Source organism: Bubalus bubalis, chromosome 9, assembly GCF_019923935.1.
Source record: "Bubalus bubalis isolate 160015118507 breed Murrah chromosome 9, NDDB_SH_1, whole genome shotgun sequence".
Classification (NCBI taxonomy): Eukaryota; Metazoa; Chordata; class Mammalia; order Artiodactyla; family Bovidae; genus Bubalus; species Bubalus bubalis.
Genome location: NC_059165.1, coordinates 88,079,846 through 88,104,440, shown reverse-complemented (window position 1 = coordinate 88,104,440; position 24,595 = coordinate 88,079,846). Strand labels below are relative to the sequence as shown.

The window sequence follows — 24,595 nt, the reverse complement described above, 5'->3', positions numbered from 1 at the left end:
AGGATGACAGACACGCCTGGTGGTTTCTCAGTGCACTTCTATAATAGTTACTAGAAACAGAGTAAATAGAACGCACTCAGGCTAATGCTTAATCATACTTGAAACTAAACATGAGAATGAAAGCTCCTAGGGCATAATATCTTGACTTACTCTCTTCAAGTCACCTAAATGTGTCTTTCTTTGTACTCTCAAAGAACTCATGGTATAAAACCAATATGCAGAGGGGACAGTGTGGAAGAGCTGGATTGGAGATTTTTATTTCAAGGAATCTCTGATTTGTGTATAATCCTGAAACTCACAACTAGAAGTTTAAAAAAAAAAATCAGGTTACTTTTCATTCTCATTAAATTAAAATGAAAGATTAAACATCGTCTCCCAGACTGATAAAAACTGAAAGTCTGAAAATACCATGCATTTGATGAGTTTACAGAACAATGGTTAGTACACTCAAACTACTGGAAGGAACGAAATTTGGTAAAACCACATTTAAAACAGAAGCAAGGAGATTAAGAAGAGGTGGCAAGAATACAGAGAGTCCTTAATGACCTGGGTAACGATGACGGTGTGGCCACTCACCCAGAGCCAGACATGCTGGAGTGTCAGGTTTAGTGGGCCTTAGCAAGCATTACTATACACAAAGCTAGTGGAGGTGATGGAATTCCAGCTGAGCTATTTCAAATTCTAAAAGATGATGCTGTTAAAGTGCTGCACTCAATATGCCAGCAAATTTGGAAATGTCAGCATTGGCGTTTTCCATAGGACTGGAAAAGCGTTGTTTTCATCCAAGTTCCAAAGAAAGGGAATGCCAGAGAATATTCAAACTGCTGTACAACTGCCGTCATTTCACATGTTAGCAAGGTAATGCTCAAAATCCTTCAAGCTAGGCTTCAACAATACATGAATCAAGAACTTCCAGATACACAAGCTGCGTTTAGAAAAGGCAGAGGAACCAGAAATCAAATTGCCAACATCTGCTGGGTATCACAGAGAAAGCAAAGGCATTCCCAAAAAACACCTACTTCTGCTTCACTGATCACACTAAAGCCTTTGACTGAGTGGATCACAACAAACTGGAAAATCCTTCAAGAGATGGGAATATAAGACCACCTTACCTGTCTCCTGAGAAATCTGTATGCAGGACAAGAAGCAGGTTAGAACCAGACACAGAATAACAGACTAGTTTCAAAAAGGGAAAAGGAATACGTCAAGGTCATATGTCACACCCTGCTTATTTAACTTACATGCAGGGTACATCATGCAAAATGCCAGGCTGGATGAATCATAAACTGAAATTAAGATTACCAGGAGAAATATCAACAACCTCAGAAATGCAGATGATACCACTCTAATGGCAGAAAGTGAAGAGAAACTAAAGAGCCTCTTGATGAGGGTGAAAGAGGAGAGTGAAAAAGTTGGCTTAAAACTCCACATTCAAAAAACAAAGACCATGACATCTGGTCCCATCATTTTAACACAAATAGATAGAGAAAAAGTAGAAACAGTGGCAGATGCTGTTTTCTTGGGCTCCAAAATCACTGAGGAAGGTGACTGCAGCCACGAAATTAAAAGATGCTTGCTCCTTGGAAGGAAAGCTATGACAAACCTAGATAGCATATTAAAAATCACTTTGGTGACAAAGGTCTGCATAGTCCAAGCTTTGGTTTTTCCAGTAGTCACGTACAGATGTGTGAGTTGGACCATAAAGAAGGCTGAGCGTCAAAGAATTGATGCTTTTCAATTGTGCTGGAGAACACTCTTGAGAGTTCCTTGAACTGCAAGGAGATCAAACCAGTCAATCCTAAAGGAAATCAACCCTGAATATTCATTGGAAGAACTGATGCTAAAGCTGACGCTCCAATCCTTTGACTAACTGATGCAAAGAGCCAACTCATTGGAAAAGATCCTGATATGGGACAACTGACGGCAGGAGAAGGGGGCGACAGAGGATGAGATAGTTGGATGGCATCAGTGACTCAATGGACATGAATTTGAGCAAACTCTGGGAGATACTGAAGGACAGGGATGCCTGGCGTGCTGCAGTCCATGGTGTCACAAAGAGCTGGACATGACTTAGCAACCTGAATTAACAACAATAACATTTAAAACAATTGTGTCTTGCATGGTAAAAGCTAGTGTCCTTAAGACTTTAGAAACAGTAATTTCACCCCTTAAACTCTAGAGAAACTTATAGCATGTGTTCACCAGGCAACACATTCACAAAGGCCCAAAAGAGCATCATTCATAACAGCCCCATATTGGTAACAATTCAGAATTTCAGAAGGACTATATGGATGTACATGGTGTAGTCATACAACAGAACACTCTAGAGAAGAGGAAATTAAGTTCAGCTAACGTGAGCGACTTCACTTACACTTTTCACGCACTGGAGAAGGAAATGGCAACCCACTCCAGTGTTCTTGCCTGGAGAATCCCAGGGACGGGGGAGCCTGGTGGGCTGCCGTCTATGGGGTCGCACAGAGTCGGACACAACTGAAGTGACGCAGCAGCAGCAATGGCTTCAATACAGATTAGTCTTTTAAATTTAATACTGAATTAAAGAAAACATTATATTGTTATAAATATATCATTATATTAAAAAAAAATTATATCCAGTGCAACACCACTCATTTAAAGTTAAGACAGGTAAACCAACTATAGTGTTCAGGGCACACACAAACAGTAAAATCGTAAAACACAGTAAGGAAATGATTACCCTAAGCAGCAGAGCAGCAGCTCCTCCAGGCGTTGGAGAAGAGATGTAAATGAGAATGCTGGGGGCTTCTGGGGGTGTTGGCAATGCTCCACTTTGTGACTTGGGTTGATTCATAATACAATTGCTTTTGAACTATTTATTATATAGTACATTTATAAGTAAAAGAAAATTTTAAAGTATTTTTTGGTGTGATAATGGTACTGTGGTTATGTTAAATAAAAGTCATTATCTGAGATAAAAACTATAGATATTTATAGATAAGATGAAATAATGCTTGGAATTTGACTTCAAAATATAAAAAAGGCAAAGTAGATGCACTGATCAGATAAGAATTGATGTTGCTGAAGCTGAGCGCATGAGGTTGAGTATACTACCGTCTACTTTTGAATTATTATTTTTGCTGATGTCACTTTTTAAGAAATGATAAATGGCAGCAACCTCATGGCTTGCTAAGGAATAGCTTGCTTTACTTTCATGTATATATCAAAAAAAACTCCAACTGAAATTAAATCAAGATCAACTTAATAAAAGCATTAAAGAAAACAATTTCCTTTCCGACATCAACAAATATAAAAGCCTTCTAGCTTCTAAGCAAAACGGCCTGCTGCTGCCATGTTCCTCCCGCCTCTCACCCGCCGGGGCTGCTGCGCGTCTCCAGCTGGCATCCACATGGAATGCTAGGGACACGAACTAAGCACTTCCTGACCATGCTCTAGGCACAGATCGGGACAGGGGCACCTCATGCCAAGAGCCTTTCTAGTCTGTCTTCAGAGTTCATGTACACAAATCCACACTTTCCCCACAGGTATTATGAGAGCACACAGGGAGTACCATCCACCATATCTGAGAGCAGCTTACTGTCTCTAGGAGGAAGTCCAGAAGCTGCTCCCGAGACAGGACAGACAGTTCCAGTGGGTGAGATAATCTTGCCTCATTTCCAGGTTTAGCATATGGTTAAGACATTTGAGTCAGTCCTCTGCACTGCCTTTCTACAAAGTAGGAATATTTTTCATTTCTCTACTGATAAGCGTGATTTTTAATTTTCATTTACATAACTTCATCTGTTAAATGGTTTGAGAGGACTATAGTTACATGATTTTTTAGTTAAACAAATTAAGAGCATGCATATTTGCGTTTTCAGAAAAGGGAAAAATGACACTGCATCATTCAAATTCACACTTCATTTAGGGTGTTTGGGAATGTGATTCCTGAAAAAGGAAGTTCTACATGAGTCATGCCATCTGGGGTCATCAACACACAGTACTGATGGAGATGCATCACACACGAGCAAACACTCTTGCCTGGCATAAATCCTGTGAAATTCCAGAATGCCCTTACCGAAAGCTTCCTCTAGCCACCTTTCATTGAACTATTACTGGCTCTTCCTCTCGGTCTAAGGTCTGCAAGCAGCCTCTGTCTACTGACCCATCCCATCTCCCTCCAACTCTTCACCTATTTCCCTTGAAGAAACCTCAGACTCTCTAATACACAGAGAACAGTGCCGTTCATTTTTTTTTTTTAAATGACAGTAACCACTTTATCACTTACATACACAACCCCTACTATTATGGATTAGAATTGCACATCAAAACAACAATAAAAGTGGAAGTAAGAAAAGTTACTGCAGGAAATAAGCAATCTTATTTCAGAACATGCTAGACACACGACTGCAGATGGCAGAGGAGGACTCCCCGGCTGGCAGCACAGGAAGGAGACGGTACTGCGCGGCTGCAGGATGCAGTCTCGTCAGGCAGCGCAGCCTCTCCGTCTGCGCACACAGTAACATTCAAACCACTGCGAAGGGACATGCGCTTCGCTTAAAGAACAAAACCATCCAATGATTTCCCATTTCTCAAGTATAAAAACCAGTCTTTCCATGGCCTGGAAGGCCATACGTGACCTGGCCCTTCACTATCTCTGACCTCATTTCCCACTACTGCGGCCTTGGCTCACAGCCACTCCGCCCTCTTTGATATTCCTCTCATACATACAACCCTGTGCTTCCAGAACTCTTGCACTCTCAGTCCCTCAGACTGAAGCGCTCTTCCCTACCTAACTGTGTGCCTTAAATCTTAGCTTAAATATCATTTCATTAAAGAGGTATTTCCTGTACACTCTTAATCCCTCCCCCATTTCCCCTTCTCTATCTTTTCTTCTGCTTTCTTTTTCCACAGAACATTTACCATTACCTGACATCACAGACTCCTCCACTAGAATGACAGTGAATTAAGTCATAATGTCTGTTTCGCTCACTGTTATTTCACCAGAACCTGGCTTGCTGGAGAAATATTGGTGTTAATATGATGACTAGCATAGGTGTCCAAATAAAGTAACACATTTCAGAGATAAACACCACTACAAAACATCAGTACCGTGTGGGGAAACACTATATAGAGAAAGTATGTAATGTGAGTAGAAAGGGGGGAGGTTGTAAATCAATATTTATTGTTTCGGAGGATAACTCAGAAGTTTATTACCTTAACTGTGGTGATAGAATTCCAGTTGAGCTATTCCAAATCCTGAAAGATGATGCTGTGAAAGTGCTGCACTCAATATGCAAGCAAATTTGGAAAACTCAGCAGTGGCCACAGGACTGGAAAAGGTCCGTTTTCATTCCAATCCCAAAGAAAGGCAATGCCAAAGAATGCTCAAACTACCACACAATTGCACTCATCTCACATGCTAGTCAAGTAATGCTCAAAATTCTCCAAGCCAGGCTTCAGCAATATGTGAACCGTGAACTTCCTGATGTTCAAGCTGGTTTTAGAAAAGGCAGAGGAACCAGAGATCAAATTGCCCACATCCGCTGGATCATGGAAAAAGCAAGAGAGTTCCAGAAAAACATCTATTTCTGCTTTATTGACTATGCCAAAGCCTTTGACTGTGTGGATCACAACAGACTGTGGGAAATTCTGAAAGAGATGGGAATACCAGACCACCTGATCTGCCTCTTAAGAAATCTGTATGCAGATCAGGAAGCAACAGTTAGAACTGGACATGGAACAACAGACTGGTTCCAAATAGGAAAAGGAGTATGTCAAGGCTGTATATTGTCACCCTGTTTATTTAACTTATATGCAGAGTACATCATGAGAAACTCTGGACTGGAAGAAACACAAGCTGGAATCAAGATTGCCGGGAGAAATATCAATAACCTCAGGTATGCAGATGACACCACCCTTATGGCAGAAAGTGAAAAGGACCTAAAAAGCCGCTTGATGAAGGTGAAAGAGGAGAGTGAAAAGTTGGCTTAAAGCTCAACATTCAGAAAACGAAGATCATGGCATCCAGTCCCATCACTTTATGGGAAATAGATGGGGAAACAGTGGAAACAGTGTCAGACTTTATTTTTTTGGGCTCCAAAATCACTGCAGATGGTGACTGCAGCCATGAAATTAAAAGACGCTTCCTCCTGGAAGGAAAGTTATGACCAACCTGACAGCATATTCAAAAGCAGAGACATTACCTTGCCAACCAAGGTTTGTCTTCAAGGCTATGGTTTTTCTTGTGGTCATGTATTGTGAGAGTTGGACTGTGAAGAAGGCTGAGCACTGAAGAATTGATGCTTTTGAACTGTGGTGTTGGAGAAGACTCTTGTGAGTCCCTTGGACTGCAAGGAGATCCAACCAGTCCATTCTGAAGGAGATTAGCCCTGGGATTTCTTTGGAAGGAATGATGCTAAAGCTGAAACTCCAGTACTTTGGCCACCTCATGCAAAGAGTTGACTCATTGGAAAAGACTCTGATGCTGGGAGGGATTGGGGGCAGGAGGAGAAGGGGACAACAGAGGATGAGATGGCTGGATGGCATCACTGACTCGATGGACGTGAGTCTGGGTGAACTCCGGGAGTTGGTGATGGACAGGGAGGCCTGGCGTGCTGCGATTCATGGGGTCGCAAAGAGTCGGACACGACTGAGCAACTGATCTGACCTGATCTGTGGTGATGGCAGCATGTGTAAACATACATTCAAACTCACCAGACAGAATACATTAATTATGCACAGTTTTTTGGGTATACCAATTATAACTCAAAAAAATAGAGCTGGTAAAAAAGTCCACTAGCATTTCAATGCACAATAAGAAGTAGGTAAAAAATTCACTGAAGTCCTATAAACAGCTGACAGATCTTGTTTTTAAAAAAATTAAGGTGCAAAACAGCAACCTTTTAAAAATTCCTACCTTAGCAATACGTAGCAGCAACAACCACAGCATTTACACTACATTTAAAGGTTTAGATTACCATGGCTCAAAAAAATGGGACTCTATTTTATTCTGTACTATACTGTGCTAAAACTAAAGAGTAGGAAGGAAAAGTATGATTCTTATGCTACTACTCAGAAAAATGCATTCTAAGTTCTTCCCAATACTGAGCTGTTCCTTTTCCACACATGGAATGCTCAAGAGAAGGGGGTGGTAAAGGAGTGGGAGAGTCGGCACATAGCACTCAATTTTGGTACAGACTTTAGGAAGCTTTAGAGATTACCAAGCAGCTTTCAATAAGGCACTCTTGACACTGTCTACTAGAGCTGCAAGGTATGCTTTTGTAGGCTGTAAGCACACACAAAATGAGTAATGCACCCTTTAAGTGTTTCTCCCTAATGCCAACAAGCCAGCTGTTTTTCCACCACAGTAACCATGTGGCCCCGTGCAGTGTTGTGCCATTTTTCTCAGCAAGTCAAAAATGTGGAATATTTCAAACAACTACCTATTATTAAACAATAACACAATACAGACATGTTATATGTGCACAGAAACACTCAAACTGCAAATGCTTGGTGTATCAGAAAATGTATTTCTAATGTCCTGTACTTGTAAGTCTAAAGTCTTATGTTCCCACTCTTTAAAAATTCCCAATCTATGCCTTTCTAGTTTGAGTGTACCTGTAAAACAGAATGTTATATGCATTATGAATGCTGGCAATAAACAAATCAACCTTAAAAAATATGGAAATAGAACTTGTGATTTCCTGTCTGACATGTAAGGGGCTTAGAAGATGTCGTGCCAATCCACATGATCAAAAAGTTGAACTGAAAATCAACAATTCTCAGGTCCTTCAGAAAACTGAGATCACAGAACCAACCGCTGCCTCCAGAACTGGAGAGACAGGCCAGTACAGAAAACCACCATGGACTAGAGTGGAAACCCCCAGGTCATGCAAAACCAGTGCAGGACAACCTAAGACTGTAACTGAGGAGTTACTGGGTGAGGAGTGCGGACAGCTGGAGCGTTTAGGGGGGCCTGTCTTAGGAGGGCCCCCGTGCTCCTGGGAGTTTCACCACCAGGAACTCTAGCATGTTCTCAAAGTGAGTACCAGAGAAAACTCTCCTTCTCCTTCAGCCAAGAGGAGGGAAAGGCAGACATTTTAAAATAAGCTACAACACTATACGCTGGTTCAGTGTGTTTGGTTCTGATGTTATCTGAACAGAGACAGGCCTATCTTCCCTGTCTCCTCTAAAAGGGTATTTTGTCTATCCAGAGAGTACTGTAATGGAAGATACGCCACTGAAACAGAACAAATTCAACATCTTTCTTTTCACAGTCTAACTCCTTTAGATAAGATGATTTTCCTCTTTGACTACATGTTTCACGTTGGCTAGCTACAGTTAAAGACTGTGTCATAGCTATCCCGGCACTTGACTGCGAGTCTCTGAAGTTGGGGCTGGAAACGGAATGCGTGGCCTCTTTCTGGGGGAGAGAGAGCGAAGCATTCACAGAATGTGAGCACTGGGAGGGGCCTTGGAGGGAATCTGTGGTAGGCAGCCTGTGAGGTTGGTCCCAGTGATCCCCGTCTCCTGGAATTCATGCCTTTGTCTACTCCCCTCCCTCGGGTGTGAACTAGATTTTGCGAGTTAATTCTACAGGCCAGAGTACAGCAAAAAGTGGTGGCAAGTCACAGAGATTCTGACGTCCACCTCGCCTGCCCTCTCCCTCAGGCTAGCGGAAGCCAGTCACCACGCCGTGAGCTGTTCTGGGGCGAGACCAGTGTGGCGACTAACTGAGGGAGGCCTCCAGCCAACAAGGAACCGAGGCCCTTATTCCAGCCGAGACTCTTGTCAGGACTCAGCGAGGAACTAAACCCTGCCAATAACTGCTTCAGTAACCGAGAGCGCAGGTCCGCTCGGCACTGGACCCTGAGGTAATTACGGCCTCAGCTGTAACTGTCACCTCAAAGATGCCTTAAGTCAGAGGACTTGGCTGAACACTGCCTGGCTTCCTGACCCACAGAACCTGCGAGATAATAAACGTCTCTTTCAAACCACCACGGCTTAGGTTACCTTGCATCATCTTAGTTATGGACAAGGAAGTAGCAACCCACTCCAGTACTCTTGCCTGGGAAATCCCATGGACGGAGGAGCCCGGCAGGCTGCAGTTCACGGGGCAGCGAAGAGTCGGATGAGACTGAGCGACTAACACTAAGTGAATCTGTGAGATAATAAAAGTCTGTTTTAAGCCACTATGGTTTAGGCTAACTTGCGTCATCTTAGGTAACTAATACTTCACCCAATCCAATCTCTAGATTCTCAGTGACCTAAAGGCGATCAGGAGAGGTTTGATACTTTGCCTGAACTCTGACTCAAACCACACCAAAAAACCACACCTAGACCACTGCCACACACAGGCCCCAGGTAGGGTTCTCACAGCAATTTACAATTGTTGTTGCTGTTCAGTCACTTCAGTCGTGTCCGACTCTTTACAACCCCACGGACTGTAGTCCACCAAGCTCTTCTGTCCATGGGAACTCTTCCAGGCAAGAATACTAGAGGGAGTTGCCATTCCTCCTTCAGGGGATCTTCCTGGACCAGGGATCAAACCCACATCTCTGGCATGGGCAGGCAGGTTCTTTCCCACTGAGCCACCAGGGAAGTGCAATTTATAATGCCCTTCTGCAATCTGGCACTATGGAAATTTGCCTGCTCTTCTTAACAAAGCATCCCCTCAAAAAAAACCTATTTTGCCAGCTCCTAATTGACTGGGGTTATATCAGAAACTAACCAACTTTGGGGAAGGGAAATGTCCAACTGCAGCCTCCTCCAGCCTGTCTGTCTCAACTAAGGAGTAAAAAAAAACTGAAACAAAACTGAGAAGCACTCGTGTAGGTAGCAGTCCAGGGGGCTCAGGCTCACTAAAGACTGAGACCTAACCACGGCAGTGTATCATGCTTCCCGTCTCCAACATCTCACCAGTACATCATCAGTGTTCCTGTGTGAAAATACAGGGAAATACCATCGAAAGCTCTGGACCTCTCAGACCTTACTTAAACAGAAGTCCTAGGGAAACCAAAGACAACAGGGCACCAAAGCAAGGACACCATGGAAAATGTTATCCTGGGACGCCTACAACTGCAGCAAAGAATAAGCAAAGCCTAATCCCCACACAGACAAATACAAAAACTAACACTACAGGCCTGTTTCCCTCAGTTTCTTTTACTCAGCATATTATCACAAACAACTTTCAACAAAAATTACAAGGCATAGTACAAACAGTACGGTGATGGGATTCAAGTATTCTAAAATCTTTCAAAACTGCTGAAAATGCAATCACTGGCAATATGAGTTGTAAATGATAAATTATACACAATAACAAATGCACAGGTAAACGTGGTTACTGAAATAAATATTCATTTTATGCTTAAGTAAATTTGAACCTTTCTCATTGAAAGTCAGGAGAAGCAAGAATGTTCGGCCATCATTGACACTATTCAATATTATATTGGAGGTCTAACCAATGCAGAAATATTTCAATAGGGATAAAAGTTTATATATGAGAATTAAGACAAACAAAATGTCATTATATGGAGAAATTTAAGAAATATAAAGTGTTCAGTATGGTATCTGGATAAAAAATTGGTGTATAAAAATTATTAATTGCTTACAAAATAGTAAAAAAAAAAATCCACTAGGAAATGTAATAGCAAAACAATTTCATTCAGAATAGTAAGGAAAATTCATTTTAAAAAATCTAGAAAAAACTGAGCAAGAAATATGCAAAACTTACATGATGAAAATTTTAACTTACTAAAAGAACATGAAAAGGTCTGTATAAATGAAGATGTATGCTATGCTTCTCAATGGAATTACTCAAAATGCGAAAGATGTCAATTCTCATCCAATTACATCTAGAGTCAATGCAATTCTAAACACCTAAATGATTTAAAAGATGCATGACATATCTCATTCAAAGAAAAAAATACAAAAGATAACACAGCAAAAAACCATGTCATAATCCATCTTAAAAACAAGATTTATCAAAACAGTTTAAGAAGAGCTACATACTAAGTAACGGCAGCAGGTGCAATGGCACAGGTGTGAACATACGTAACCAAAAGAACAGAACAGATTTTAAGAGTAGTCTCTTTAAATACATGAAAATGTAGTATATAATAAAGGTGACATTTCATATCACTAATAAAAAGACTGGCTATTTAATAAACTGTTTTTAGATAGCTGACTTAACATGAGAGAACAGTCAGACCCCTACCTCATCCCACACAAAGCAACTCTCCATACTTCATGGATCAAAGAACTAAATGTAAAAAACAGCATTACAAAAGGAGTCAAAGGGAAGATGGTGGAGCAGTTAACAGTAGGAATCTGTACCCCCACCACCACTGTACAGGCATTATGTTTCTGCTGTATCCACTCTGGAACTCTGGAGTCTCTTTAAGGCTTGCAACTTCCAGGGAAAAACTTGAAAGGTAAATTGCAGCTAGTTTTAGTCAGCGTCAGCTCTCAGCAGAGGAGCAGAGCAGGGCTCCCCTCCTCCCACAGCTGTGGTCTTTGCACATCACGCACACAACCTCTGGGGAGCCAGGGTGGGCAAAAAGGAGCCTGTCCTCCAAACATCTCCGCTTCTGATCACAGAGGAGCAGACCCGCAGACGGGCGGGCCGCCACTGTTGGTGCTCAACTCCCCAGCTGTTGCAAGGCCCTCATCCTCTGGCTGAGTGATTTCCAGAAGACTTAAAGAGCCGGTGCCCTTTCTTCTCCTCCCTGCCCTCACTTTTTCATATTTTCCCTTTTCCAGAGCCAGACATTAAAGACTAGGAGATTCCAAAACAACTGTATATACAAGGAAAATTAAAAAGTGGACTGTGTATATGACCAGGGAAAGGGTCAGAAAAGATCTGAGGAGACCTTAAGATTACACCTCATTCCTCCTTTCATATTGTTACAAATGTTACTCCAAACAGAATACAATAGAAATTCTTTATTCAGCCAGTCAGCCAGCAAACCAGCTAGCATGTACAACCACATTCTCCAAGGTATTAGATGCGATCCTGAAGTTATAAAGGAAATATGGTCAGGGCCCCTGAAGAAGAGACGGCAGTAGTTACTACGCAAGAAGGTCCATCCTACCATAGAAAAATGAACTAAAAGAGCTGGTGGAAATATTGCTGAGGGATTTTCCCCTAAGTCAGGAGAAAGCTGGGGAAGATTTCACAGAGTTGACATTCGATACAGGCATCTTAAAAGATGAAGAGAAAACTGGAGGGGGAGGGTAGAATTTTGGTAGAGGTAACAAAATGTGCACAGGTCAGAAGGGACAAAAGTGAGGCAGGTAGCAGGAAATGGCCAGCGCAGACTACTTACTGTCCACTCAGGGCAAAAAAAACGGAACCTACGTCTACAGAGAAATACGGATAACGGCATCTTCCCCAGAGAACTGCTCTGAGGACGATGAGATGGTAAATCCTGGCTCGCCACCTTCCACCCACTCATCTCCAAAGCCAACTTGGCTGCTCCACCGCAGGGTGTCTCCCTCTCCTCTCACGCGTCCACCGGAAGTTGGTCTACAACGTCCTCAGTCACATACCGTAGTCTAGCACAGCTCTTCACATATAGCATTTACTCAAAAGCAAACTTACTCTTTTCTTTCTTTAACCAGATGTTTAGAATTCCACTGGCAAGCCTTGGAACGGCCCTGCAATCACTACTGGAATCCTGGTTCTTAGCCTGAGAATCAAGAGTATGCATACCAAGTACCCCACCCAATTTGTATGTGTATCACGTCATACTTACGGGTTGAGGCTGTTCCGCGATACAGCAGTTGAAACACAACCAGAATTCACTCATGCTGATAGTCCAAGTTATAAATGAGCACCAATGAAGTTTCCAAATCTCAACTCGGGAAGCTTCACAAAGCACGCTTCTCAATGCGATCAATGTCCAATGATGCCAAAATAATAACTTTATTACTTCTCTGTACTTGTTCCTGGAAGTCAAGTGTCTTTTACAGTCAATCTAGTAAAGAAAAGGTCAGATTATTTCCTTTCTTTGTTTCTGGTCTACAGAGACTTGTTTCTGAACCACCAGGAAAAGTATAAAAATTGTTGTCTTGTCTCAGGGCCTCAGCAGGTGGTCTAGAAAAAGAAAAAAGGAAAGAAAACAAGTTACTTTACTTATCTTTAGAAGCTTATTTCTTAAATCCCTGATAAAATTAAGAATATTTCCAAAAAAGTAAACACTGAAAAAAAAATCAAGACTTTAATAAACTGATAAGTCACTCAACAAAAAAATATTTAAGTACTGAGTGTCAGGTATTGGTAACATAGGAACTCAAAGGAAACAGTAATCCTTGCCTTCACAGAGCATTCTGTTTTGTGACTATAAAAGCTTTTCCCAAAGCTATGACTCTAAACCAGGAAGACATAAATGACTGCTATTTTTACATTTGCATAGAAGATCTTCAATGAAGATTAATGCATACATGTTCAATGGCACACACGTAGGCCATAACAAGGCATGAATTTGGGACCCTCATTCTACACAGTCTAAAGGACGTGCCTTCTAACATATTACAGGAAAATGACACATTAAGTTTTAAGCATATGTTCAGAGAAGATAAGAAGGAAGAAAATGTACGCTATCACCGCAGTTAGAATTCAGAAACTGGAATGCATTTTCAAGGAGAGATGAACTTTCCTCACCTTACCCAAACTCTGAAACAAAGAAGAAGCAGTCTTGCAACTGGCTCTGTCCAATGAAGCGAGTAAATACTATGAAGGTTTATAAGCTCAAAAGAAAAGTATGTTTCATGTATTTCCTCAGCAAGAGTATCAGAGCAAAGGGTTATATTTACAACATCAAGAACATTATTTCAGCTACTATTTACTTGACAAGCTTAATTCCACCCTGATTCAAAGATCTTGGCCATTAAAAAAATTTCTGTGAAATCTTTTAACCAATTCTATGAAAACAAATACGCCTTTGTTTGACACTGAAATTCCTTTTGCTCACCACTGCTATTGTAGCACATACAAACACTGAGTTACTCTGATGTTTCCACTCTACTGATTTGAAATCTGAGGTTTTAAATCTACTATATGATTTATTCTATCATTATATTTTCTCACCTACATACAATGCCAGGCACCACCCTTTTTACTCATAATTTATCTTTGCCAGAAACCACTATCAAATTAATTTTACAATGGAAGGTGTTTTATTTTCTTCACTTTTGAACTAAGTAAATGTTCCTTCTGTTTAACACTTAAAATTAATCAATGGCTTCCCTATTTAGAAATCCACATTTCCACAAATTCAAATGTCCTTCCCAGAGTAAAGCTATTCCTTATTTTTAAAATTTTAAAATACACATTTTCCCACTGCATGTACTACTTTGAAAGTGATATTCACAATAATTCTTAATGTTTAGTTAAAGAATGACTGCTTAAAGTATACTAATTTGTATTTCTGGAGATAAGACAGAAAAGATACTTAAGTGCATCATCTAGAAAACAGATAGGATGAAATACATTTTCAAACCAAGGGGATGTTTGCAGCTCCACAGGTTTTTATTTGTTAAGTAAACATTTAAGTCTAAAAATGTTTCAAACACGCCTTGGAATATCATACCAGTATACTTTCCATCTTCTTGCTTTTCTAAACAAAATTTCTTTTTAGAATTTTTTACAAATGTGTATATACTTAGAACACATTTATACATAACACCTTTAGAGAAGTACTGAATTTGTCACAAAAATTTCCACAGACACTAATAATAAATATACTCATAGTTACTTTGACTTCCTGAGCTCAGAGTTGCTTACATCACATCCACACTGAAAACCTCACTTTTAATACCTTAAGATAACAAAAGACGTGTCACTTTGCAACATCAACAACTAAACTTGGCTTTAAACACAACTCAGCAGATTCCACACATAAATCAGGGGTCAAACTGGACTACAGCACCAAAGCATTTCACCAACCATAGTTTCATTAGACATACGATTTTAGAAAAACTTACGTGAACTGTCAGGCTACTTAGTGATTTGCAGAGCTTCCTTGCATTAAAAGCTCAGTCTCTCAACTTTCAGAGATTGGCATTGAGTAAAAAAGTATAGAAGTAAGCAGTATGCTCTGGTCAAAAATCTAACCTCCTCAGCCCCTTCCCCTCCTCCTCCCTTTCCACACCTAAATCAAATGGTGCAGATATAAGCTTCATACTTGCGTGAACAGTTTCACTGCTGACAATTTAAAGAATTTATGTCCCAACATCCTACACACAAATTAATAAAACAAAACTTTTTAGGTCAACTTCCAAAGAAACAGTAAGGCCATGACTCGGAAAAAAAAAAAACAAACAAGGCAACACGGCATACCTCTAACCAAATAATTTCTTTTCCTTTTTTTGTGAAATACTTTAACTCAGCTGAGGTACAGAGCATGCTTAGTTTGTGCGAAACAGAATTGGATAAAATTTAGAATTTAGACTTTGAAATAAAAGAACGGTGGCAATTGTTAATACTACCTTAATTTTTCACAATGTTGGCCTGAGGAACTGACGAGCTGTGTTAGTTATGAGAATGGAATGCTACACTGCCGATGTCACAAGTCTGAAATGAGGGCTAAAGGAGGGTGTACATAAGGGTAGTGCATATACTACAAAGAGTTATACTGATACAAGATGCTCTTATTTGTTATCAAAATTAAAATAGCAAACAGTACAATGAAGTAACAAAAAATAATGTGTAATAGCTGTGAATTTTTAGCAAACAACCTAAAAGTCTACATTCCCCACCACGCCAAAAAAAAAAAAAAGGAATAAAAAAAAATTTTTTAAAGAACTGAGACAATCTACAGAGTGGGAAAAAATATTTGCAAACAATGAGACCCACAAGGCCTTAATTTCCAAAATATACTAACAGCTCATACAACTCAACAACAACAAAAACAGCTTAATCAAAAAATGGGCAGAAGGCTAAAGACACATTTCTCCAAAGGAGACACACAGGTACATGAAATAAGTACATGAAAAGATGCTCAACAGTGCTATTATTAAAGTGCAAACCAAAACTACAATGATGTACCACCTCACACCAGTCAGAATGGCCATCATTAAGAAGTCTACAAATAATGGAGAGGGTATGGGCAAAAGGCAATCCTCCTCCACTGTAGGAAGGATGTAAATTAGTACAGCCACTATGGAAAACAGTATGGAAATTCCTCTGAAAACTAAAAACAGAATTACCATATAATCTAGCGATCCCACTCCTGCACATATACCTGAAAAAACCGTAATTCAAAAAGACACACGCACTCCCATGTTTATAGCAGCACTATTTCCAATAGCCAGGACATGAAAACAACCAAAATTTCCATCGAAAGATGAATGGGTAAAGATGATGTGGTACATTTATACAATGGAATACTACAGACATAAAAAAGAACAAAACAATGCCATTTGCAGCAACACGGGCACAACTAGATTATCATGCTACGTGAAGTGAATCAGAAAGAGAAAGACAAATACCGTATGCTATCACTTACATGTGGAACCGAGAATACTGCACAAACGAACATACCTATGATGCAAGACTCGGACACAGAGAAGAGGCCTGTGGCTGCCAAAGGGGTGGGGGTTGGGGAGGATTGGACTGGGACTTCAGAGTTAGTAGACGCAAACGATTACATATAAAAAGGATAAACAACAAGGCCTTACTGTATGGTACAGGAAACTATACATCCTAAATAAACCACAATGAAGAATAATATAAAAAAGAATATATAACTGTATAACTGAGTCACTTAGCTGTACAGTAGAAATTAACACAATATTGTAAATCAACTATGCCTCAATAAAAAACTGAAAAAAATGAACTGTACTCCATTCATACAAAAGAATACTACAGGGTTATCGTTACCATCTTTCTAAATTTCATATATATGCGTTAGTATACTGTATTGGTGTTTTTCTTTCTTTGGCTTACTTTATATTGTAAAGTAATTAGCCTCTAATTAAAATAAATAAATTTAAATTAAAAAAAGAATACTACAATAAGTGGTAGCTGCATCCAACACACTGGTCACTTCTCACTGCCATGTTATTGAGGACAAAATAAGGCACATGGAAAGACCTCATGTATACGAATTTCAAAAACAAGTTCAAAAAAAAAAACAAACTTCAACTAAACTATTTTGTGTCAAGATGCATACTGCTGCTGCTAAGTCGCTTCAGTCGTGTCCGACTCTGTGCGACCCCATAGACGGCAGCCCACGAGGCTCCCCCGTCCCTGGGATTCTCCAGGCAAGAACACTGGAGTGGGTTGCCATTTCCTTCTCCAATGCATGAAAATGAAAAGTGAAAGTGAAGTCGCTCAGTCGTGTCTGACTCTTCGAGACCCCGTGGACTGCAGCCTACCAGGCTCCCCCATCCATGGGATTCTCCAGGCAAGAACACTGTAGTGGGTTGCCATTTCCTTCTGCAATACATGAAAGTAGAAAGTGAAAGTGAAGTCACTCAGTCATGTCCAACTCTTAGCGACCCCGTGGACTGCAGCCTACCAGGCGCCTCAGTCCATGGGATTTTCCAGGCAAGAGTACTGGAGTGGGTGCCATTGCTTTCTCCGAGAGATGCATAAGGAAGTGTAAAAGTAAAACTAGAAAATTATAATACAAGTCAGGAAAGTGGTTATCTCTATGGCTGAGGGCAGGAATTAAGAATAGGAAGAGACGCACAAGGGCTCTTGGAATGCTGATAATATTCTACCTCTTGATCTAGGTGGTAGTTACTCAAGTACTTGCTTTATAATTTTGTATTACATGTACATTTATGGTCTATGCAATTTTCTACATATTATATCTTTAAATAACAATTTAAATATATAAGTAAAAGAAGCAAGTACTAACAATTTCAAGTTGTTGGGAGTCACGGAAATGCAAAAAAAAAAAAAAATATATATATATATAAAATAAAAATGAACATCCTTACTAGAGACTCTGAAGGACCTGGTAAAATTTGGGATGTTTGGGTGGGGAGAGGGGTAGTAAGATCTGAAATTCTACCAAATGCCAAAGAGGTTTCCAGCAGAAATGCAGAACCTACTAATCAATGACCAAGTCTGAGTTCTCAGTAAAGCCGTATCATAGCTGCACCAGCACTGAATCTGTCTCAATCTAGTTAAAATCATTCTTTTGATAGTGACTTGTGGTACAAAGTTCTTTCGGCCGGGGCGGGGGGGGCAGGGGGAAACATTCTGAAAAGAGCTTTCAAACTATGTATTTATCACAGACCTTCTTTTCTGTGGCTGAAGTTCAAAATCAAGTCCCTGTTCCCTGAACTCAGTTATAAAAGGCACACTTGCGGGTGCATGCAACTACGAAGTAAGGTTAGTTTTTCTTCTTAGAATGACTGATTACAGGTTAGTCTTTCCCACTGTTTCATGTGAATGTAATCACATAGTATTAAAAAAAAAAAAATCTGGCTTTTTTCATCAGCATGTTTCTGAGATTTTCCATGATGCCTCTATTAGCTAATTCATACAGACTTCCACTGTATAGATGCAGCACAATGTAACTGTTTCTGTTATTTCCAGTTTTTGGCTATTAGAAATGCTTCTGTGAATTAGTATATACAAATACTCACGTGAACAGAAATTTTCATTTCTACTGGATAAATATTTAGAAAGAGAACTACTGAGTCATATTTTAAGAACAGTTTGAACTTTAAACTGTTGGCCAGTTTTCCAGTTTGGTTGTACCATCTTGCATTTGTACCAGCAATGTATGAGAGTTCCACCTGTTCCACTTCCTACCAACACACTCTGTGTCTAACTTAATCTTGTTAATTTCAGTCATCCCCCTGTGTATGAAGTGCTATCTTGCTGAGATAGCAAGCCACTCATATATTTTCTTCTTTGGCTAGGTATAATCAGATCTTCTGCCCATTTTTTAAATTTATGTGTCTTTTTCAGTTGTGTTATTTCCATATTCTAGATCTAGTCTTTTGTCAGATAAGTATATTGTATTTTTTTCCTAGTCTTTGTCTTTCCATGTTTTAAAAAACAACATGTCTCAGAGTTTTTTTTAATAAAGTAGAGTTTATCTATTTCATCTTTTATGATATGTGTTCTAGGAAATGTTTGCATGTTTCCCCAAACAGCTTTTCTTCAGTTATCTTTTCACCCACAACTTTCATTTTTTACTTTCAGTCTATAATCCTCTTTTAGTTATTAGTGGTAGTACAAAGTAAAGGTCATGATTCCTTTTTTTGACATGGATGTACAATTGCTCCAGATCATTTCCTGATGGATCCCTTTGCCTACTGACTTGATTTGGTACCTTTTACTGAAAATCAAGTAACTGTTAAGTTTGTGTCCATTTCTGGGCTGATTATTAATTACACTGACCTATTCCTACACCAGAACCAGACTGCCTTTCTGATACATGTATGCGAATGCTAAGTCTCTTCAGTCGTGTCCGACTCTCTGCAACCCCATGGACTGTAGCCCGCCAGGCTCCTCCGTTCATGGGATTCTCCAGGCAAGAATACTGGAGTCGGTTGCCATGCCCTCCTCCAGGGAATCTTCCCAACCCAAGGATCTGACCCAAGGATCGAACCCGTGTCTTATGCCTCCTGCATTGGCAGGCAGGTTCTTTACCCCTTGGGCCACCTGGGAAGCCTGCTATAGTTTCATACTATGACTTGAAGTCAGGTAGTGATAAATCTTCCAAAGTATTCTTTTACAAGATTACTTTGGATTGTCTAGATGCTTCACATGTCCACACAGGTTTGAGGATCTTTGTCAATGTCTTAAAAAAAAAAAAAAAAAAAAGCCTCTGAATCTGACTGGGACTGCATTTTTTTCTGACATTTGGAAATTTACATTTTAACAATATTGAGTATCTAATCCATTAACATGGGGCTTCCTTGGTGGCTCAGCAGTAAAGTATCCGCCAGCCAATGGAGGAGGCATGGGTTCCATCCCTAAGCTGGGAGGATCTCCTGGAGGAGGAAATAGCAAAACCTACTTCAGCATTCTTGCCTGGAAAATTCCAGAGAGAAAGGAACCTGGCATCTGCAGTTCACAGGGTTGCAAAGGAATCAGACCCAACTTAGAAAGTAAACAGCAATAATCCATTAACATGGCGCAGCCAACAGTCTGTAGACTGTACAGGTTTCCTATGTATTTTCTGTTGCATCACTTTTGTTTTTTGAACTTTGTTTACAGCTTTCCTCAGAAGGCTTCTCTTTTTTCTTTTTTGGCTGCACTGTGTAATTTATGGATCTTAGTTCCCTGACCAGGGACTGAATCTGGATGAAAGTGCAGAGTCCTAACCACTGGACAGCCAGGGAACTCTCCATATGAAAGCTCAAAAGTCAGAAAGTCAAAAGTCGATTTTCATCACAGATTAGGGGGTTTATCTTACTTCTGACAAATTTTCATCAAGAATTGGTTTATTTTACCTTTCCCAGGATAATAAAGCTATCATCCCACATAGTTTCATTTAGGTTTACTTTTACAAATTACCTTGGACATTAATATTTTATAGGTATAGTTTGGTAGCACTTTCAGTCTCCCCAGGCTTTTCCTTTCTGACATCTTCCTTTTCCCCTTAATTAAAACCCAAGTACTTAACCCAAATATATACATATGTACGGGAGGGTTTCTTATGTTGGCTCAAACCTGACAGAGTCTGCAATGTAAACAGAGTAATACATAAGAAAACTCCTGTTCCCTTCTTGAACTCCCACACTGCTCACCCTTGTATGAGAACAAACACCATGCCTACCTTTTCTAGCTTTAACAATAAATCCTCCTCCTTTTCCTTTCCTGCTACTCTCCTTCTTTCCTTTTTCCAGTTTCTCTCTCCCTTTTCTATCTCTTCATCCACTGTCCTAAAACCCTTCATTAGCAATACAGAGTTAGAAATAACAATTCTGTGACAGAGTAGGTTCTCAATTATTAGTTCATGGATTGAAAGCTATCTTTTCTCCTGAGTCTAGGTAGATATTTATACCCACATACTAATGAACATCTCATGTGGTCTCCTTGTTAACATTATCTGTAACACTGAATTCACTGTCTTTTCCCCCACATCTGTGTCTATATAACCTTTCTTGGTGGGTGGCATCATTATACAAGGTTTACCAAGCAATACATACTCAACACTACCAGCAGTTCAGGGAATTAAAAATCATACTGTAAATTACTTTCTTATATTTAAACAAATTTTTACTCTTATTCAGGGCTGTGCAGCTGGCACAGTTGTAAAGAATCCACCTGTCAATGTAGGAAACATGGTTTCGACCCCTGGGCTGGGAAGATCCCCTGGAGAAGGAAATGGCTTCTCACTCCAGTATTCTTGTCTGGAAAATCCCATGGACAGAGGAGCCTGGTGGGCTACAGTCCATGGGGTTGCAAAGAGTCAGACGCAACTGAGCACATCCATATTACCTTACTCTTTCGAAAAAATTAATACAAGCACAAAGATTTTTATATTGGTAAGCAATAAAGAGCTGTTTAAAATGGCAAATATGACATATAGCGACTAACACTTTATGGGCTTCCCTGGTGGCTCAGACAGTAAAGAATCTGCTTGCGACGCGAAGAGACCTGGGTCAAGCCCTGGATTGGGAGGACCCCCTGGAGAAGGGAATGGCTACTCACTCCACTATTATTGCCTGGAGAATTCCATGGACAGAGAAGCCTAGTGGACTACAGCTATGGGGTCGCAAAAAGCAGGACTCGACTGAGTGACTAGTACTTTCACTTTCGCCGTCACGGCATTAGGAAACGTTCTAATGTAATTCTTTGGGCTTCCCAGGTGGTGCTCACGGTAAAGAACCTGCCTGCTAATGCAGGAGACATAAGAGATATGAGCTCGATTAAGGAGGAAATGGCCACTCACTCCAGTATTCTTACCTGGAGAATCCCATGGACAGAACAGACTGAAAGGGCTACAGTCCATGGGGTCACAAAGAGCTGGACACGACTAAAGCGACTTAGCACGTCCCTCTCTGTTCGTAGTCATCTTTAAGTTATCAAGGTGTTTCTTCTGGTATTTATGAATAAGACGACAACTGCTAATTCTTGTTATTGACTTTTAGATAATTTAACCTGATTTTCTGTTAAAATAGATTAGAATATGTCTTTTTTAAAATCACTGCCTACCCTCAAGCTCCCTTTTACTTATCAACACTGATAATAGTTTTTGGTTGAATCAATAATCAATGTTTGTTACTACAACTGCCACTGCTAAAACAAGTCATCTATTAGAATTAGCTATTTTTTCTTGAATAATCATTAGTTTTTCTGTGGTTAATAACTCCTAAGAATTTGTGTTTGCCTGGTTGCCATTTCCTTCAGAGGGTAAAGAATCTGCTTGCAATGCAGGAGATCCAGGTTTGATCCCTGAGTGGGGAAGATCCCCTGGAGAAGGAATGGCTACCCACTTTGTATTCTTACTTGGAAAATTCCATGGACAGAGGGGCCTGGTAGACTATAGCTCAGGGGGGTTACAAAAGAGACACGACTGAGCAACTAGCACTTTTCACTTTCTCCCAGGGAAGATTCCTGACCCAAGGATTGACCCTGCATCTCCTGCACTGGCAAGTGGATTCTTCACCACTGAGGCACCAGGGACTGCAAAACACTTTAATTAGCTCTGTACAAGACCTGTAATTTCCAAATACCTGAACATGTGAGTAGATGTACTGAGTTAAATTTTCTTTTGATTTCGTCACATGACTATCTGGCCTCTTGCTTCAATCTGTACTAGCTGCTCTCAAGGCATATTTCCTTTGGTTCCTTTCCTAGGTTGATGCCCTCTTTCTGAGAATCACCTCTTCCTTTTTTCATCCGCCTCAGCTTATTTTGTAAAAAATCACACATTCCAGTTCACTATCTCCCTAGTGAAGGACAGCCTGGAGTGCTGCAGTCCGTGGCGTGGCAAAGAATCCGACATGACTTGGCAAGTAAACACCACCACCACATTCTAGTAGCTTCTTAAGGAAGGGTACAGGGAAGAAAAATGTTTTAAATGCTTGCATTTGACATCTAACTGACTGGTTAAACACAGAATATCAAGTTAAGGATCTTTTCCTCAGGATTTTAAAGGCACTGTTTCACTATTAACTACTTTCAAGAGTAGCTGCTAAGAAGTCTGGGGACATAACTTTGTTTCTTTTCTGGTGACACATTTCTCCCTTCTCTGGGAAGTTGAAAGAGTTTCTCTTTGCTTTTGGAATTCTCAAGGTTTTCAGCAATGTAACTTGGTTTGGTCCTTTTCATTCATTTGTGCTGGGAACTGGATGAGTTCTTTCAAATTGAAGAAAATATTAGTAACTATACTACATGGTTGTTGAGAGAATTACATGAAGCACTTATGCTGAGCATAGGTAAGTGTAAATAATATTGATGATTATCAATATTTATCCACATTTACCAGTTTTTAGATCACCATTTTTTCTTGCCTCCCAATTTTTCCTTTCAACTTCCTTCTTCTGCTTAAGAAATTTTTTTTTTCCCAGTAGCATGTGCATGCTAAGTCACTTAAGTTGTGTCCAACTCTTGTGACTCTGCTGTAGCCCGACAGGCTCCTCTGTCCATCAGGTCCTCCAGACAAGAATACTGGAGTGGGTTACCATGTCCTTCTCCAGAGGATCTTCCCAACCCAGGGACTGAACCCCCATCTCTTTTGTCTCCTGCATTGGCAGGTGGGTTCTTTACCACTAACGCCATCTGGGAAGGACATCTTTTTAAATATTTAGCTACAAGTGGTAAGCTTCTCCGGTGTCTCTCTAAAATTGTGGATTTTTTCATTTTAATTTTGAGATAATTTACAGAACTACTAAAACAGAACAGAAATATGCCATGTACCCTTCACTCAGTTAACACTGTTAACACAAGGTCTGTATTTTGTCCTTAGTCTTGTATGACAGTTTAGCTAAGTACAGAATTCTTGGCTGACAGTGTTTTTCCTTCAGTCCTTTACACATGTTATTCTGACCACTACTGTTGTTGATGAGAAGTCAACTGTCAATCTAATTTACCGTCCTTTAAACATAAATTTACTTTTTCTCTATGAAGGCTCTTAAGATTGTCTTTGCATTTGACTCCAATTTCACTGACTCTCTAGCTTCAGATTCATTTCTATATATGTATCATTCTTTTACCTGTTTCTACTGCTATTTAACTTTTGCTATTAATATTTTCTCCCAGCTAGTGACTTTCATTTCAATAATCACAATTTTCATTTCCTTCAGTGTCTGTCTTTCATTCAGACAGTTTAGACTTACAGTGTTTTTCTGATTATTCTGTTAAAGCCCAGTGTTCCCTGGTTGAAGAACAACCCATGAAGCACCGTATGCACTTTCTAGTGCTTAGAAACCCATAAAGTGAAGTATAAAATTCAAGTTCACATTTTTTAATTTAATTTCTCAGCTTGAGATCCTCACATCACATGTATAGTCACATTCATATTACACACTGTTATCTACATGCAAGCTCAGAAAGAGTAATAATGTAGTGACTTAGAATTTAGACTCAGATACTAGAGAGCCTACATCGGAATCCTGCATTCCTCCACACTCTGGATGAATGATCCTGGGCAGGTTACTTAACCTCTGTGTATCTCAGTTCAGAATTTTATAAAATGGA

The 24,595-nt window shown here is 40.0% G+C and overlaps 1 protein-coding gene across 8 annotated transcripts in view; it reads right to left on the bottom strand.

Moving 5' to 3' along the window:
* The window catches only part of CDC42SE2 (CDC42 small effector 2), a 118,575-nt gene that overhangs the window by 38,025 nt on the left and 55,955 nt on the right, over window positions 1–24,595 (bottom strand). For 7 of the 8 annotated variants that reach the window (XM_025293051.2, XM_044947856.1, XM_044947853.1 and 4 more), the window contains one exon: window positions 12,732–13,072. In XM_025293051.2, coding sequence (XP_025148836.1) covers window positions 12,732–12,785 — 54 coding nt within the window. In that variant the 5' untranslated portion in view covers window positions 12,786–13,072. Of the gene's footprint in view, window positions 1–12,731; window positions 13,073–24,595 lie in introns of those variants that run through there. The other variant, XR_003111466.2, reaches the window with a different exon arrangement.